Here is a 14,546-nt window from a genome sequence, read left to right as displayed (position 1 = left end):
TAGTGAAAATGTGAGTGTTATTAAAAAATCTGATCTAGATACATATCTAGAAGAGGGAAAGCTAGATACTAAGTCAAACATGCACTTGGATGTTTTACAATATTGGAAGGAACATCAAGCTAGATTTCCATGTCTATCCAAAATGGCTTGTGATCTATTGAGCATTCCAATCACTACAGTTGCTAGTGAAAGTTCTTTTAGCATTGGCTCAAGAGTTTTGACAAAGTATAGATGTTCTCTTCTCTCGGAAAATGTTCAAGCACTCATTTGCACTCGCAATTGGTTGCAAGGATATAGTTGTGAAGGTATTAGTGCATTATTATTATTATTATCATCATTTAATTGTTATTTAATAGTTAATACTTTATATGAATATTTCTTCTTTGTAGATGTAGATGATGAAGGTGTTAATGTCGATGAATTAATCAATTGAGAAGGCTTCTAATGTCTTTGGTGGATGAAGGTATTTTAGAATTTAATTTTTTAAGATTTATATATCCATTTAATGATTTATTGTTTTACTAAACTTTTTTTTTTTTTTACAGATGCTATGTTGGCAATTTGGCATATTGCTATTGGCTATTGGCTTAGGAAATGATAATTGATGAATGCAATTATGCAAATGAACTTTTAATGCTTAACTTGTTTATGGATTTATGGACTTAGATTTAAATTGTGAGACTTGAATACTTTGAAGTTTGAATGTTTTGTTAAGAAGTAAGAACTTAAGATTATGGACTTATGGTTTGAAATTTGAATGTTTTGTTAAAATTTGAATGTTGATTGTTGAATACTTGTTATTTGTATAATTGTATAAGTAGTAATATGATTCATGAATGTTTTAAATACAAAATTATAAGTTCACAATTTTATAATTAAATTGTAAGTGTTAGTAAATTAAATATAACAATTAAATAAATCATTTAAAAACATTTAAATAAATTAGAAAAAATTAAAAAATATATTATACGGGCTGGCCCGTTTAGCCCGTCAGCCCGTTAATCACGGGTTGGGTTGTGAAAATCCCAACCCGTGTGAAAAACGGGCCGGCCCGTCCCGGCCCGTTTTTCCCCCAACCCGTGACGGGCCGGCCCGTATTGACAGCTCTAACCTTGACCTTGACTTGCTTCTGCTTTTATCTCTACCCCTCTGACCCTTTTGCTTGTTTCTCCCCATATCATATGTAACCAAAATATCTGACTGAGAAGTAGATGTGTCTTGAGATCTTCTTCTTGCTTCTTCATTCAAGATACCACTCTTGACATATTCCATGGTCACAACACCGTTGGGAGCAGAATTGGTCAATGAAACTCGAAATGTTTCCCAAGAATCTGGTAGAGTATTAAGCAACCAGAGACCAAGTACCTCATCCTCAAATTTGATGCCCATACCAAACAACTGATCAAGAACGCCCTGAAAATCATTAACATGCTCATTGATCAATGTACCTTCCCTGTATCTTATATTCATCATCTGTTTCAGCAAAAACAATTTGTTATTGCCTGTCTTAGAAGCATACAGGGTCTCAAGTAAATCATTAACATGCTCATTGATCAATGTACCTTCCCTGTATCTTATATTCATCATCTGTTTCAGCAAAAACAATTTGTTATTGCCTGTCTTAGAAGCATACAGGGTCTCAAGTTTATTCCATAGGCTCCTGGCATGTGTCTCATTAATAATGTTGTTCAAAACATTATCTTCAACCCACTGTCGAATATAACCACAAACTTGTTGGTGTTCAAAGTCCCACTCCGCATCTGACACATTTTCAGGCTTTGCACTTGCAAACACAGGTAGATGTAATTTTTTCACAAACAGGAGATCCTTCATTTTGGTTTTCCAAATGTGATAATTTTTACCATTCAATCTCACCATATTACTCATATTTGTCTCCATGTCAAATATATTCAATTAACAACCAGGGCTCTGATACCACTTTGTTGGGAAAAATCCACCTCCTGTGACAATCAAAATCACAGAACCACACGGTACACAAATACGAGATAATATATAATAGCCCAAAAATAAATATGAACACAAGGAACACAAGATTTACGTGGAAACCCCAAAATGACGGGAAAAAACCACGGGCCACCAACAACAACAATTTTCACTATCACAAATCTCGGGTACAAAGTTTTAGGCTACCACGTGAGCCATACATCCACAAATCATCAAATATATCAACTCCTAGGCCAAAACATTCTTCCACATCCACAAGCTAAACATAATAATATCTCGTACTCAAAATATTCAACTACCACGAATATGATGAAAAAGAATACTAGTAGTACGAGAATATCCCAAAATATGCCTGGAATAAATACAAGCTGACCTCAAAAAATTGATGAAGATGAACCCAAGAAGCTTAGGCAAACTCCATGACAAAATGGTACCAAGATGAAGAAGAGAAAATCGTTTCTTCCCTCTGCTGCCGACTGCCGAAATGGAATGAGAAGAAAATATAGGTTTTCTTGCTCTGCTTACTGCCTCACTGTGTGTCTCTCTCTGGCCGAAATGAGTGGAATGAATGGGAAATTAAATTCCCTTTCTTTGCTGCCGAGAAGACCAAAGAAAGTGGAGTAATGCATGCCTGCCAAATATTCCATTTGCTGACAAAGAATGCATGTTGCTTCCCACTACATTTATATATATATATATATATATATATATATATTTTATTGTTTTTTTTGTTTTGTTGTGTTTTGCCCTTCCACATGGAGGAACTAGAGCTGTCAAAACGGGCCCAACCCGTCGGGTTGGGCCCGTTTACCCGTGTGTTTGGACGGGTTGGGTAGCAAAAATCCCAACCCGTCCCGTATTCAACCCGGCCCGTCTAGCCCGTATAAATACGGGCTAGACGGGCTGAACCCGCATAACCCGTGGGCTGGCCCTTATATATATATATATATATATATATATATATATATATATATATATATATATATATATATATAAAATTAAAGGTTTTAACTTACAGATCAGAAACCATATCGAAATCCCTAACCCTATCCCACGTTTTACTCCTCCCACTCTTGACTCTCCCACGATTGCGATTGCGACGGGGCCGACGCCGACCTCGGCCAGCGAGTCTCACCGAGGGCGACTAGCGACGGCGTGAATCGAGTTCTCTTTCTTCAACAGTCGACCAATGGTGAGTCATGTATAAAAGGCAAAATCCCTAAATCCTAATTCCTGATGTCCTGCGAAGTGCGAACAGGCTCTCTGGTGAACGACGGCGAAGTGCAACTCCGACCAGCTGGTAAGTGGTATATATATATATATATATATATATATATATATATATATATATTTAATTTCTATTATTATTGATTTATTGTTAATGTCTCTTAATGAATATGAATATATGATTTTCAGATTTGGTTGTGATTTGTGAATATTGTTTGTGATTTATGAATATATGGTTTTCAGATTTGTAAATGTAAATTTATTGAATATAACAATGAAAAAGCAGAAAGGGATGTGTTGGTGAGGCCTTTTATGCTAATAGTTTATTATTGCAAGAAAATTGGCTGCTGTTGGAATTGAGAACCTGAGGTCTGTCTCTTATCAACAGGCTTTGGAGCATATAACAGAACCAGAAAATGATTGATGGAAGATCCTTTTGCTAAAGGTTATGGTGCTTGACTGTGTGCTTGTATGATTGGTTTTATTTGATATGCATTGAGATGGGGATGTTCATCACTAAGATACATAATGGAATGAATGCTGAATGAACTTGGTGAAAGAAGAAAAGTAGAAGATTAGAAGAGGGTGAGCCATAGCTTAGAGCATTGAGTGCCTTATTTGATGGTTAGTGGACAGTGATAGCACCTTGATAGATAGTGCATGGCACCGCTTAAATTGATAGATAATGTGTAGCATCTTTTGTTGATATGCCACTTTTGGGCGAGTGTACAGACTCAGATTTTGGTTTATGGAATACAAATACATATTTGCTTTCAAAAAAAAATTTCAATAACACATTTAAAAAAATAAAAAAAAAATCAAATACGGGCTGACGGGCTGGCCCGTTTAGCCCGCCAGCCCGTGCCCTACAGGCTGGGTTGGCATTTTGCCAACCCGTATGAAAAACGGGTCGGCCCGTCCCGGCCCGTTTTTTGCCAACCCGTGACGGGCTGGCCCGTATTGACAGCTCTAGGAGGAACCCAACACTGTTTTGGTCTGAGGTAATCAAGCCTTTTCCGGTACTCCTCTTTACCTTTTCAAAATCCCTTTTTGTATAGGCCTCCCCACTATTCTAGTTTCTGTGCGCAAAGACTGATATGGGAAGGGAGGTCGCTGCACGAACTGTTGGACCATGCGTCAGCGACAATACTTTGGCATTCCTCCTCTTCAAGCCACATATTCTCGAATCTAAAACTATAAACTGGCAGCTTCTGTATTCCTTCCTTGAGATCTAAAAATAGAGTTGTGTGGTCAGAACAAGCCATACCTATGTTCAGTACCGTTGCTTGGCTGTGGTCTGCGCACCATTGTGTGTTAGCAACTGCTCTGTCCAAACGTTCCTCAACCCAGCCTGGGGTACCTCTGCCCCTTGACCATGTGAAAGGATAACCTTGCATGCCGATATCAGTCAGTCCACAGTCACACAAAGCCTGGTTAAAGCCCTCCATTAACGCAATCGGGTGTTGTTTCTGTCACTAATTATGTATTAGTTTTGTATAAGGTATATTTCTTAAATTATTTAGATATACTTATTAAAGTTTTTAAAAAATCTTAACATGTACATTTTAAATGGGCTTAAAGTAGAACTTACTTTGAAGCATTTTTAATGCCCTAAATATTAAACAAGCTTTTAAAAAGGTTTCAGCCTAGGACATGCCAATTGTAGGCTCAGGCTTGAGCCTAACAAAAAGCCTACATATAGGATTAGGCCCAAGCCTAGGCTTTAGATTTTGGTAATAGGTCCAGGCCTAATTTTCGATCTAAAGCTCGGCCCAGCTCGGTCTATTTCCACCCCTACTCGTGTTCGGAGGCTTGTCAACCAAGCGGCCTCCACTCGTCGTTGGGGATTGAGCCTGACCTTTCACTGTGGGTTCATGTTGTCCGAGTTATCTCGCCCTAAGCTTACGGTGATGGGTGGTTGGATTTGGGGTATTTAATGCATGGACAATGACCTTTTTATTTTTTATCTCTTATTTTTAATTTCATTATTCAAAAGTAGAATAAAAAAGAGTAATGATTTTGTAATTAACAAAAGATTTGATTCCAATAATAGAATAACAAATTATATGATAATAGGTATGAAAATCTGTAATAGGGTGTAAAAGTCCCAACCAAACACACCTTAAGTTATTTTTATTGTCTTCAACATTATTTATAATAATTAAGCACAACTACGAATCTACGATCACTCTAGTAGGTGTACATATTATTCAACCTCTTATTTATTATCATAATTAACCACTCGAAGTATTGAACCGCAAATTAACTAGCGATTCCAGTGGCATATTTATTTATTGGATTACTAGGATTGAAAGAAGGACTTGACATTGTTAGGTGTAACATAGGGGCTTGTATCCCACATCAATGTAGCAGAAAGATGGTTGGACTTCTCAGTGGGATGAACAAAGTCGAAATACAAAAAGTTTTGGACATCTGGGCATAACTCATAAAATGTCATTCCTCTTTTTCCTCCGCAACTTGGATCTCCTCTAAATGGACCACTGCCACAACATGCAGCTTTCACCTCTGTGAAACCTTATAACATTGAAAAAAAAAAAAGAATAGTTAGCCTTGTTTGAGACTATCAAGTGAAACGTAGTGTAATACTTTGAATAAAAATTTAATTATGTGAAAATATATTATATGAGATGTGTAATACTGTTTAATTAATATATATCTAATATTTTTTAAAATTTCTTATACGCTTATTACATTTTTACTGAAATGTATTACAACTATCATGTAAAACATGGTGTACTTTTTTTTTTTTTTTTTTTTGACACATTGAATATGCCACTACTAATAAATAACTAGTAAAGAGTACTAGCTAATTAAAATTTCAATCCCGATTCAAGAATTTAATTACTTTTAAATCCCAATCCCAATCCACGATTTTATTTTTATTTTTTTTCCATGGTATATTGGATACTTTTTAAAATTTTGTTTGAAATACTAGTCCTAGAATTATTTTTATTCATTAATTGAGGGGAAATTAAGCACCAAACCGTTAGATATATTAATTGACAAGAAGACAAGGCTTTGAGGTTTAAACCAAAATTATATTAATACTAGATAGTGTATAGCAATGTAAAGTCAAAAAATTAATAACGTAACTCAATGATAATTTTTTACTGTGACAAATATAACTTACCATAAGTAGATGGATTACTAATTGCATCTATGGAAGATTGGAAATAATCAAAGTAGGAATACTTGAATCCTGGCAAATTCGTGGCTAAATTGTTGAGCATTTTTAGTAGAGCCTGATTATGCAATTTGGCCAAGGTTTGGAGAATCTCCACACATTCACTTCTGACCGTTTGTCGGAAGTTGGCAGCCCTAGCAGCTGGTACACATCCTATAGCACCCACCGAGACAATAACGAATTTCCTTCCTCCTTCCTTGTATATTTCCTGATAAAATATATAAAAACACAAAAAAAAAAAAAAAAGTAATTAACACCCACAATTTCCTGATCGATCTATATTATTTTGTAGATCAGATCAACGGTAAATTAATTAATATCACCTGGAAAACAGTTGACATATTACCAACCACCATATCTATGTATTGATTTTGGGTATAGGAATTTAGAAGGGTGGAGTTGGTTACGAAAGCGCTATAGTCGTTACTGCCAATGTTAAACATGTAGACAGCATTAGAGAGCAGTTGTTTTGATCCTTCATTTCCCACCTCCTTCTTCAATTGTTGTGAGACTTTCTTGAAATATCCCAGCTGTGTTTTTAAAGAAATTACCTGTAAGCGTCAAACATGTAACTATATTAGCTGATCAAATTGTCAATTAAGTACATCATCCTGGCGTCTAAACGTAATGTCTGTGCTCTTATAACATTATTTAGTGTAGTGGTAAATGTATTGTACTATGTTTACTTCTCAGTAGGCCACCCATCATGTATGTCAAGCACGTTTAATCACGGTTGGCTGTACTATGTTTACTCCTCAGTAGGTCCCCATCCTGTAAATCAAGCACATTTAATCATGGAGTTCTTTGATTATCTGATGGTCATATCCTTTTTAAAATCAATTGGTGATAAGTAGGAGGACGTTAACCATTTAACTACATTTCTCCATGGTAAGTTACAATGTCACGTCTCGAATCGAGGAGGGGCTGAACTTGATCGACGTCCAATATTATGGACTAATTGTTATACCATCTACTAGGGTTCACTTTGAATGGTGGACCCCAAACCAAAATTTATGTGCCTATAGTTAACATATTATGAGGTGTTTTGTAAATAGCTGTTAGCTAATAGCTGCACTACAACTAATAGCTGGCGTTAGTGCGTTTTACTAGCTTATGTCGTAGAAAGATGTTTGGTAAATTAGTTGTTCGCTGATAGCTGATTAAATGCAAACTGACCGTTAAGAGTACGGTATAATTTTTTTTTTTCAAAAAGCTAATCGAAAAAGCTTCTTTAAAACAATAAGTTATTACAAAAAACTAATTAACCGAACACTCATATTGGTTATTTAACCAAGTCAAACAGTTAATAGTGGTCAAACAAACCAAAACTGTATTTTCCGTTTATCAGTTAATGAATTATGTGTTTGTAAATAGGAAAAAGTGTCAAATAGGTCACTGAACTTATCAATTTTGTGCAATTGGGCCATTGAACTTAAAAAGTGTGCAATTCAACCATCAAACAAGCAAAATTTGTGCAATTGGACCATTTTTACAAAAATTTTATGGTAAAATCCAATTATATTACTAACATATATGTATTTAGAGTGGCATTTTCTTCTACCATACTAGTTGGGATGGTTGAATTGTTATGGTAAAATCCAATTATATTACTAACATATATGTATTTTAGAGTGTCAATATTGAAATGTTTTTAACTCAAATTGAATTAAAAATTTTTGTAAAAATGGTCCATCCAATTGCACAAATTTTACTTGTTTGATGGTTGAATTGCACACTTTTTAAGTTCGATGGCCTAATTGCACAAAAGCGACAAGTTCAGTGACCTATTTGACACTTTTTCCTTGTAAATATATTAAGGATGTGTTTGGAAGCCCGGAAAATGATTTCCGGAAATCATTTTCCGGGCTTCGTGTGTTTGGCAACAGCAGGAAAACGTGGTCAACGGAAAACATTTTCCATTGACCACGGAAAATCAATGCAAAATTCCGGAAAACAACTTCCGGACAAAAAGTCCGGAAGTCGTTTTCCGGAAATGGGAACAAGGCTGCATAGCGAGGAGGGACGGAACACTCAGTCATCGGACTGGTTTTCGCCGGAAACCAGTCCGCCGGCTCTGGTTTCCGGCGGAAACCGGGCAGCCGCCGTCCCTTTTTTTTTTTTTTTTAAAAATATTTTTAATTAATTAATTTATTTATTTAAAATAAATATTATTAGTTTATATATTTTTATATTTTAAATAAAATAATAAAAATATATAATTATATATTTCTACTCATTTTCCGGAAAATGAACCAAACACCAAAAGACAGTTTCCGGAGTACATCCAAACATGGAAAATGAACTCATTTTCCGGAAAATAACTCATTTTCCAGAAGTCATTTTCCTGCTTTCCAAACGCACCCTAAATTGTGTTCTATTAACTCTTTATGCTTCAACAGGTTGAGAAAGTATGTATCAAAAGATACTACAATGTAATAGAGTCAATAGTACTCAAAAAAAAAAAAAAAAAACCTATACACACATAATTTGATTGTTATTGTTAATTAGTTTTGACAATGCAAGTTGAATCCTAGCTAATCCATGCTATAATTTGCCTAATTAGTCTAAAAAAGATCACGTACCAGGCCTGCATTGGTTCCATCAAGACTACCGGCACCAGCTGATGCAAAGTTGACGCCATTGATAAATCCACCGTTAAGTTTCTTGATTGCGAGATATGGCTTAACGAATGGTTTGTTTGTAAAATTGGCTTTAACCAAATAAATAAGCGAGCAGCGAGTTATTAAAATTAAAAAGATACATACATATATACATATAAAAATGAAAGTTTTCAAGTGAAGACGTACCAATATAATCAGGAATGAGGTGACCATCTGAAAACCTACCAGTAGCGTTGGGGAAAGATGTTTCGCCATATGGTCGAAAATTAGCCTTGAAATCATTAGTAGTATTAATGTAGTTATTGTTGCCAGCATCAAATATCGAGTCTCCAAACACAAACAGTGCTACATGGTGTTTATTGAGGGTTGAAGAATGCACCGAGTTACAAAAGCTGGCAAGCAAAGACAAGGCAAACACATAAACACAAAAACTAGCCATTTTTAAACTTGAATTCTGAATTGAATTTATGCTTTGCCATGAATTTATAGAGATCGAGCTGGATTACGTTTGGTCCAGGTAATTGTATTGTGATTTAATTTCAACACTTTTGGGTACTCTAATGCTGGTACACTCTTACCATGCAAACACGTTTAAAATGTAAGCTAGATTCAAGATTTAATTTAAAGTCAAAAGATCGAGTAAAAATTTGTGGTTATGAATTGCTAGCACTAGGTTTAAACTTTAACTAATATCTTTGATAAACTCATAATTCTCACACTTTTGCATAAGCTTCTTGTCTATTTTGAAGGTTTCTTAGGGATACTATTCAACATCCCTCTAAAAGGGTCTTGTATATATAACGGTGCAAACCCACTTTCCAAACCAATATGAGATAAGTGTTTTTACAAAGTTTTTCCACCTTCATTTTCTAACTCAAATAGGTCTAGTTTGAGAATCAATTTATCATTCATCTATTATCTGTTTTGAGCGTACAATATATCAATTTCTTTGTTTACCCGAATCCGCTTTGACCCGACCCAGAACGGGAAGTGGACCTCACATATATTTGTACCACAAAATACCCACTTTTTAGGCCATTTTATGCTAAAAATTCCAACAATCCCTTACGTGAATGAAAATTGATTTTCGAAACGTGGAAACACGACACGAATGTGTTCTTCGGTCGATCCCTGCATAGCATAGGTAGGTGTACTGTTATCCTTTGAACCTTGCCTTGTGAAGATATTTTTACTCTGTTGGTTGTTCGGTAGAACTTGATGTCTTTGAATCGATTACCATTTGTGTAAACAATGACATATTCTACACAGGAACCTTCCAACCTTTTTTTGTTCTCATGAGTGTGTCGTTTTGGTCATGGATCACTGTTCCTGGTTCTGCAAGAGTTTCTAAAGAATTGAGCCCATCAATTCTCCTATGAAGCGAACCTACTTCTCTCTCACATATGTGATTCTTTTCTGAGTATCTCGCATACGCACACATGTCAACCAACATATCATTAAAGCACCAACATGCTAACCTCGTGCGGGAGCCACTATTCTAACGAGGAATAGTAGGGAGTCTAAGACCCTCAAAGTTATACGCTTCGTTCCATAATTTAGTTTTCCTATTAAACCTAGATGCCAGCTAGGTTGGGTGTCCATTATAGAACTTTTATTCCAAGGGCTTTAGACTAATTCCTCCTGCTAACATCTTAGCGACCAATTGCTTACCCTTAGGTTAGCACCCACTACCTTATCCTTTGACCTTACATAGTCAACAGAGACAACACCAGTTGTGAGAAATTGTTTAATGGTATTATGCCTATAACTTATAAGTCTAGACTACCATTGTACGTGTAACTCTTTACTCAACCAATTTTGCCTTGACTATTATAATGCACACATATTGTAGGTATGGGTTTTTCCCCAATTAGGAATATCCTCAAGAAAATAGCATAGCCATTCAACCTCCTCGTGACACTTGTCAAGGCTATTGGTTTAGATTCCATCATGGATCTAGCTATCACAAATTGTTTCAAGAATTTCCACACAAACGACTTAACTAGCTTACGTGAACACGTAGCCACTCATGGACTTTGCGTCCTTAAAGATTGATATTTGATTAACATTGTTATATTCTTCAAGTACAGCTGAATATCTCACGTAATCTAGTCTAAAGTCACATGAGTATACCTTAAGTATCTCATAACTCTCACTATTTTCTTCCAGTGCGTATCAGGGTTACTCGTATGTCTACTGAGTTTGTTAAGCACAAAGGCAATATCCAGTATAGTACAACTCATTACATAAAATTAAACTACCAATAATCTGAATGTATTCTACACTTGAGAAATACAATCTCCATGATTTTTAGATAGATGTACGTTAGTATCTAACAGTGTCCAAGTCACTTGATTATCATCTTCCGTCATACATAACCTCATCGGATAGAGATGAGATGAGCATGAATAAAATAGAAGAATCTTGACAGACATAATTTTGAGTTCCGTTGCAAATTCCATTGCAATGTTTCCAACAATTTTGTCTTGCCTACTCCGTTACAAATATTGCAACAGATCTTAATCTGTTGCAAGTTTTGTTACAATGTTCGCAATGAGTTTCCCCTTATTTCATTGCAACTATAGCAACGAAATTTAATCAATTGCAAATTTTGTTGCAATTGTTGCAACAAATAATTTAATTAAATCTGTTGCAACGTGTGAATTCAACACGCGCATAGAACAAAAATTTTTTTAACATCAAAACAATGTCATTTTGGACCATGGTCCACACAACTGTAATTTGCCATAAATCTTCCACCAACAACATCAAAATATAATTGACTATCATCCGTGTGTTCTCTAGAATTAGTCAACTGCTCACAACGTGACATATATAATTTCTTTCTATTCTTGTGATTTAGGATCATTCCCTTGCTTGATTGTTCCCTCGCGTGATTAATCTTCGGTTATGTTCGCCACACAATCGTAATAGTATCTCAGGTAAGATATAGTAATAGGATCACCATTAAGAAAAATAATACAGAAAGACATAAGGAAAATTCAATAGGGGAAAATCACATTCTCATTCATAACTGATTGGGCATTTACAATATTTATACATCCCTAATACTTAGGGATGTAACTAACCGCTCAAATAGAAAGTAATGGTCATCCACAGAAATAATTACAACACTCCACTTGGACATTATCTTTCCATAATCATGCCTCGTTAAAAACCTTGCTAAAAAAACCCTGAGGGAAAAACTAGAGAAGGAAAAGGGTACATGATGCATGTTTAATCTTGTGTTACACTAGTTGCCTCGTTAAAAACCTTAGACTAAGAAAACCCAGTGAGAAAAAACTTAACTAAGAGAAAAAGAGTACAACCAAAATGCCAATTCAAGGCTTAATCTTCAGGATTATGATGTCCTTCTGGGCCAATTGATCAAGAATATCTAGAGATTGTTGCTCCCCCTGAAGGTAATAACCTTCCGATCCTACGCATCCCAATCTTGTGAACATATTTTTTAAAAGTGAACGTAGGCAGGGACTTAGTGAACAAATTTACTAGATTGTCACATGAGCGAACCTTCTGAACAATAATTTTGCCACTCTTCTAGAGTTCATGCGGATAAAATAACTTAGACACAATGTGTTTTGTAAGGTTCCCTTTAATGTACCCACTACTCATCTGTGTAACACATGCCGCATTATCTTCATATAAGATAATGGGAATATCATCTTTGCTTTCTATATTGCACGAGCTATTGATATAATGTATCAACGACCTAAACCATACACACTCTCGTGATAGCTCATAGGAATAATCTTATAGTGATTAGATGGGGTAGCAACTAAGGTTTGTTTAACAAATATCCACGAAATAGTTGTGCCTCCACATAAGAAAACATAATCAGTCAGAGATTTGGCATTATGAGGATCAGACATGTAGCCAGCATCTCAATAACCCATACTAATGTAATATCTTGGTGTTTCTCAAAATAGAGACCAAAATCTTTTGTACCTTGGAGATATCTGAGGATATGTTTTACTCAATTCCAATGTCTTCTGGTTGGGCAGGCACTAAATCTAGCAAGTAAATTTACTGCAAAAGCAATATCTGGTCTGGTGCAATTAGCTAGATAAAGTAAAGCAATATCTGGTCTGGTGCAATTAGCTAGATAAATGGGTCTTTGTCCACTTCAAGGGACCAAACCACCATCGGAATGCTGAGGGGATGTGATTTATTCATATAAAATTTATCCAAGAGTTTGTTTGTATAATTTGAATGGTTTACGAAGATTTCATCATGGAAATGCTCAATCTGCAGGCCGAGACAAAACTTGGTTTTCCCCAAGTCTTTCATTTCAAATTCCAATTTTAAGCATGAACATGCTTCCACAAGGACGTTGTGTGTCCCAACAATATTTATTTCATCTACATAGATGGAGATAATGCAAAAACCATCAGATGACTTCTTAATAAAGATACAAGGACAAATTATTATTTACATGCATATCCCTTTTTCAGGAGGAATTCACTTAATCAGTTATACCACATTCTACCCGATTTCTTCAAACCGTACAATGATTTTTGAAGTTTGATACTATACATGTTACTGTCCTTTTTCTCCCTCACAATGGGGGTTTCAATGCCTTCGGGTACTCTCATGTATATATCAGTATCTAGTGACCCGTATAGGTACGCGGTCACTACATCTATCAACTGCATATCTAAATTCATTTTTACTACCAGTGAGATTAAATAGTGGAACGATGTGTCATCAATAACAAGAGAATACGTATGCTTAAAATCAAGTCCGGGCCTCTACATAAACCCTTGAGCAACCAATCTCGCTTTATATCTAACCACTTCATTATTTTCATTCTTCTTCCGTACGAACACCCACTTGGATCCTACTGGGATCACATCTTTCGGGATAAGTACGGTGGGACCAAAAACTTTCCTTTTATTAAACAAGTTAAACTCTGCCTCGATTGCGTCTTTCCATTTTAACCAGTCAAAGCGCTTCCGACACTCTGTTATTGATTTTGGTTATGGATCCAGATTATCACGTGATACTTTACAAGCAATCGCGCATGCAAAAGTGTCGTCGACGAATTTTAAATCTCTATTATAAGTTTCTCTACCTTGTATCAACATAGTGTATGACAGTTTCTATATTTATATCAACCAAATCATTGTCATTTCCCATAATATTTTGATCTGGATGTTCTACACCCCTAGTGTCAATATTATATGGAGCACGTGCAGGTAGACTGGGTTCTCCGTCTTCCGGAAGGTTAATAACTTTGTGGAGTGACTGAGAACTTTTACTGATCCTAGTTTTTCCCGGATTTATATCTTTTGCACCTATTGGTCTCCCACTCTTCTAGCGATGGGGGGTGTCAGTACGTATATTTTGTTCGTTGGGAATTTCTACTCTTGCTGGAGCATTTTCAGCAGGAGTGTGGGATGTTGTCACTCTTCTTAAATCAGTAAAAGTATCTGGCAGGTTATTTGCTAAATTTTGCAAATTGATGATCTTCTGAGCTTCCAGTTCAGCTTGACTAGTGCAAGGGTTTA

The 14,546-nt window shown here is 35.7% G+C and overlaps 1 protein-coding gene across 1 annotated transcript; it reads right to left on the bottom strand.

Annotated features, from left to right (window-relative positions):
• Window positions 1–5,292: 5,292 nt before the first annotated feature.
• LOC116029580 (GDSL esterase/lipase 1-like) lies at window positions 5,293–9,457 on the bottom strand. Its single transcript, XM_031271631.1, has 5 exons — window positions 9,205–9,457; window positions 8,980–9,107; window positions 6,721–6,948; window positions 6,344–6,605; window positions 5,293–5,727 (listed from the first exon to the last, which is right to left on the bottom strand). Exons 1-5 carry the CDS (start codon window positions 9,455–9,457, stop codon window positions 5,495–5,497), a joined length of 1,104 nt encoding a protein of 367 aa, XP_031127491.1. The 3' UTR covers window positions 5,293–5,494.
• Between the last annotated feature and the right edge of the window lie 5,089 nt (window positions 9,458–14,546).

Source organism: Ipomoea triloba, chromosome 9, assembly GCF_003576645.1.
Source record: "Ipomoea triloba cultivar NCNSP0323 chromosome 9, ASM357664v1".
Lineage (NCBI taxonomy): Eukaryota > Viridiplantae > Streptophyta > Magnoliopsida > Solanales > Convolvulaceae > Ipomoea > Ipomoea triloba.
The sequence above is the reverse complement of the archived record's forward strand: the minus strand, read 5'-3'. Positions and strand labels throughout refer to the sequence as shown.

What these genes read in the sequence shown, in the direction of transcription:
- LOC116029580 (XM_031271631.1), bottom strand. Translation starts at nt 9,457, where the DNA reads ATGGCTAGTTTTTGTGTTTATGTGTTTGCCTTGTCTTTGCTTGCCAGC. An exon ending in ATGGAACCAATGCAGGCCTG is followed by an intron (nt 6,949 to 8,979) that starts GTACGTGATCTT and finishes TGACGCTTACAG; the next exon opens with GTAATTTCTTTAAAAACACA. An exon ending in TAGTAATCCATCTACTTATG is followed by an intron (nt 5,728 to 6,343) that starts GTAAGTTATATT and finishes CAATGTTATAAG; the next exon opens with GTTTCACAGAGGTGAAAGCT.